This window comes from Nicotiana attenuata, unplaced genomic scaffold (assembly GCF_001879085.1).
Source record: "Nicotiana attenuata strain UT unplaced genomic scaffold, NIATTr2, whole genome shotgun sequence".
Taxonomy (NCBI): domain Eukaryota; kingdom Viridiplantae; phylum Streptophyta; class Magnoliopsida; order Solanales; family Solanaceae; genus Nicotiana; species Nicotiana attenuata.
The window spans coordinates 40,594-45,362 of record NW_017673636.1 but is presented as its reverse complement, the minus strand read 5'-3'; the positions used below and the strand labels follow the sequence as shown (position 1 = coordinate 45,362).

The 4,769-nt window shown below is 36.5% G+C and overlaps 1 protein-coding gene across 1 annotated transcript; it reads left to right on the top strand.

Annotated features, from left to right (window-relative positions):
• Positions 1-535: 535 nt before the first annotated feature.
• LOC109216921 (putative 4-hydroxy-4-methyl-2-oxoglutarate aldolase 2) lies at positions 536-3,992 on the top strand. Its single transcript, XM_019381145.1, has 2 exons — positions 536-695; positions 3,294-3,992. The coding sequence occupies exon 2, from the start codon at positions 3,307-3,309 to the stop codon at positions 3,805-3,807; it is 501 nt and encodes a 166-aa protein (XP_019236690.1). The 5' UTR covers positions 536-695; positions 3,294-3,306; the 3' UTR covers positions 3,808-3,992.
• Positions 3,993-4,769: the final 777 nt, after the last annotated feature.

Sequence of the window (4,769 nt, the reverse complement as noted above, 5' to 3'; positions counted from 1 at the left end):
CCCCGTTTTTTTTTTTTAATTCTTTTTCATCTCAATCTTTTATAGTATATATTATTGATAAATTTATTGATAAATTTATAAACATATTTTCGGGTTTCTATCATTTTATATCTAAGGTTAACCAACTGATGCTCTTGTATAGGTTGGATCAACCTTACTATTTTATTTTATTAGAGAAAGAGAGAAAAGTTTTGGCGTGCAGACTTAGGTTAGCAGTACTTAATTTAATCGTTAAGAACCCATAATATAAGAAAGACATGAAGTGCATGCATAAACCTCTTGGCTAATTATTTAAAATAAGATATTTGCTTTTCTAATTTCACGAATAATTATTAAACTTTTTTCGATAACAATAAAGTCACGAATATTTATTTTTATCACATTAAAATAGTATATAAGTACAACTTTGATTTTTGTACCAAAACCTCAAGGTGACAAGTCATTTACTTTTTAACTTTAATATAAATTATTGAAAAGATTGTGCTCAAACTCAGACAGAGATCCAAAAAGTCTGATATTTCCCAATATTATATACTGTAGCACATAAAGTCTGATTCTTAAAAAGAAGGCACGTGGGGTGCACTGATTAATTTAGAGGAAAAAATAGTTACAAATACAGTTGCAAAGATCTACTTACTGATCCAGATCTCTTCTCTACCTCTCTCTCAGCTTCAAACAAGTCAGCAGACATCCAGGTAACATCCTCGTTTTCAAATCCCATCTCCCAGGTTTAATTTTGTTGTTTAAAGTTTGTTAATTATGTTTGCCACTTTAGCTGATTGTGCTAAGGTTCTTGAAAATTGATGAATATGGTGCTGGTTTATGAGATTGATCAAGATTTCTTGATTTGATCAAGTGGGTTGTTGGGACTGTCATAAATATGTTTGATTTTCTTTTAGATGTGATTAAGTTAATTCACCTACCAAGATTATTTGGATTATTGTCTGTCCCCACAGGTTAAGAAATTAGCAGTCTTTATCGAACCAAAATTTGGGGTTGAGGACTTGATAACAAGAGTGTATATACCACCACCACAACAACAACAACACAAGCCAGTAAAATTCCACTAGTAAAATTCCATTAGTGGGGTCTAGGGACGGTAGAGTGTACGTTAACCTTATGCCCTACCCCCCAGAGGGTAGAGAGGCTGTAAAGAGTGTATATACCATTATCATAATTAGTATGCAAGTGCTTGATTTGGTGATTTTGTTTTAGTTTTACCCTTGTTAATAAAGTTTTTACACCATTAGTTAATGATCGAAGTCATTTACATTTGTTTTTAGTTTCCAGAATCCTTTTTCCCACGCTACCCCTTCAAAAAGCACCTAGAATAGAAGCCTCGATCGGTTACTGCTTTCTTCATTTTGTCTCTCTAGTGATTAACTGACAAACAAAGGCTAGTTTCCAGCCATTTTGTTTGCTGATGATGTTCTGTCTTGCGTATTCAAACATTTGTTTCTTAAAACTTCTTTGCTACCTACAAGCTTAACAGTATTTGTAATGGCCACTTCCAGCCATGTTGTTTGCTGATGATGTGCTGTCTTGTGTATTCCGACATTTATTTCTTAAAAACTCTATTGCTGCTTACAAGCATAATAGTATTTGTACAATGACCACTTTAAGACCAATTGAGATATGTAATATGTTATCGCAAGGCAATGGTTACAAGGGGGAACTCAAGTTCAGAGACCGTTATGTGTGGCACGAAGAAGAGTAAGATGGTATTGTACGAGTGATTTTATTTTGTGTCTCACACAACTTACACTAGTTGTATGAGGCTTCTTTTTATCTCACATATTTGTGGACCCATATCTTACACATCTGGGTCCACAAAATTCTGGGACCCACACAGTTGTGAGACAAAAAAGAGGCTTCACACAACTAGTGTAAGTTGTGTGAGGCACAAAATAAAATTTTCCGTATTGTACTGTGCCCCAACTCCCAAGTGATGAAATTTCATGATGCTTAAGCAATAAGAAAAATTGGCTCAAAATTAGTAAACCTTGGAAGCCCAAAAACAAGTTTGGAGCACCAAATTGTGTTAAAATTGATCGAGTTTCAATGATGCCTTTGCCAGTGGAATTAATAGGGTGGCTAAGAACAATAAACTTTGGAACCTTAAATTGAGATTCAGACTACCAGTAGAGGTGAGAATCCTTTCTCATTGCGTAGAAGTGGTGCTGGTAATTGACAGTCTTGAGTTTTCTATAACTGGACAGTTTCTATTGAGTAATTAAATTTTAGCTGTTGTGATTCTTTTCTTCTTCATTGTCACAGAAGTTAAGGGTTTTGACTGGAGTCCTATGTGTTGTAGAAGTAATCTGATGATAAATATCATAAATGTCGTTCATAAAAACTTCCTGCTTTATCGGTTTGGACGAAGGTTATCAGATTGAGTCTACTCATGTAAGTTTGTCCAGCCTCTGAGGTCCTTTCTCCCAAGTTCCAAATTTACCTTCTTCCATTCTTCTTTGATTTTCTCTGAGTAAAACTTGCGATCTAAGTTTCTTAAGACTCCAAATGAGTCACAAAAAACTCTAAAGCAGAGCCATTGTCATTAACCCTTTACTTACCCTGCAACATCCGTTGGTTCTTCTATTGTCTCAGCAATCTGCTATTATCAATATTCATAAATCCCTTAATAAGTCTGAAATTAATCCATGGGAAATTAAGTGCTCGTTCCCATTACCCATATGGGAGATTCGAGAGATCTATAGCTTAAGATGATAGAAATAACCCTGTCGTCTTTTTAAGTTAAAAAAAGGGCAACCCGGTGCACGAAGCATCCTGCGTTCACGCAGGGCAGGGTCCGGGGAAGGAGTATGATGTAGACAGCCTACATTTCCAAATAGCAACCCAAATCTGACGAGTTTCATGGCACGTTCTGCATCCAAATCTAGTGTGTCATAAAATAAATGGAAACCCAACATACAACAATAACATGGTGGCTGTGGTGAGGCACTTTCTCAACTTTGCTAATTTGGATGTTTCGTAATTTAGGACCCTGTACAGTGCATAACATATCCATATTGGTTTCTTTTGCTATGTTCTCGTACACCAAGTTAATTATTTTGGGCGTCCCCTGTTAAGAAGTAAACTTTTGACTACCTTCTTCAATATCTAAGCATTACATAAAATGCGTAAAAGTTTCATTTATCCTTTTACTCTAGCATTTTTCAGTTCATACTTGTTTTCAATTTTAATAAAAATGATCCTATAAATGATGCAGAACAAAAGGAATCTGATAATTTTTTCTTACAAGTAATACAAAATGTGTCCTTTATTCTCTGTAGGTGTTTACATAGGATGGCCTTGGTTACCACTGCTGAAGTTTGTGATGCGAACCCACAGCTTATTGTAAGTGGTGAACTACGGGCACTGCAGCCAATCTTCAAAATATATGGCAGGCGCCAAGTCTTCTCTGGACCTGTTGTCACTCTGAAAGTATTTGAAGACAATGTTTTGGTTCGTGAGTTTCTTGAGGAGAAAGGTAATGGAAGAGTTCTTGTCGTCGACGGTGGTGGTAGTTTGAGATGTGCAATTTTGGGCGGCAACCCTGTAGTACAAGCTCAAAACAACGGATGGGCTGGGATTGTAGTAAATGGTTGTGTAAGGGATGTTGACGAAATCAATGGTTGTGATATCGGAGTAAGAGCTCTGGCGTCACATCCAATGAAAGCCAATAAGAAGGGTATTGGAGAGAAGCATGTTCCGATAACCATTGCCGGGACTAGAATCTGCGACGGTGAGTGGCTTTACGCAGATACTGATGGCATTCTGATTTCAAAAATGGAGCTATCTGTTTGAGAATGTTCCCATTCCAAATTAAGTACACATTAGTTGTGAAATTCTATTTTTATATATAGCTTATGATGGGACTAGTGCTATATATGTATTGCAATTATGAGCTCTGTTAATCTGTTATCTTCTGTAAGTCAAACTCATTATCCCTGGAACACATTTAACTTAATTTTACTCTATTTTCCCTTAGACACTGTCTTTGCTAGTTGAACTGCAAATCTTGGAAAACTTGGCACTGAATAGTAGTCGTCTCGGTAAAGTGATTTCCTCAAGGTAAAGATATTCTTAGCTTTGAGCTCAACGTGAAGTTGAACTTTAGTTGAGCAGGTGCTCTGCGCGCTTAAGCTTGTACCTTTGTCATGTTCAGTGTTCCTGGACTTAAGATTGAAACTTGGGACATCTCATGAGGTTCTTTAGGTTATTTGATTGATGCTCTTAGCATGTCATACTTGGCCTGGCATATATGTAATTATAGTCTGTTTTTAGATGTGACTCTTTTTATAGTGTGTTAGATGCTTAATCAGTTTTCTTAGAATGAAACTTGTGTGTGCTGGACTGCTGGTTAGTAGCATTTTATTCTTAAGATAGAGAATTTCTGCCTTAACTGATAATTACTATATCAAGAACTGTTTATAAAGTAGCAGAAGTTGTCAAATGCCAAATGCATTTCTTGGTTGACCTTATGATTATGATAGGGTTGATTAGGAAAGCTATTTGCCCCTCACCCTTCTATGTTGAAGCTGGAAAATCCCCTGCTGGCCCTGACGGTAGTTTTGTTTCTAGACTCAAGTAACTCTGCCGATCGAGCTACATGTTCTCTTTGCTCCGACTCTCCAAAAATGTCTCTGGGTGTGTGTATGCACGCATGCTGCAATTGATGACCTCTGACTTGTGTTGTCTTCAGGTCAGCCTAAGTGACACGGGGATCTTTACAAAAATAGTCGGTCATATTCATTGTTTATTTTTTC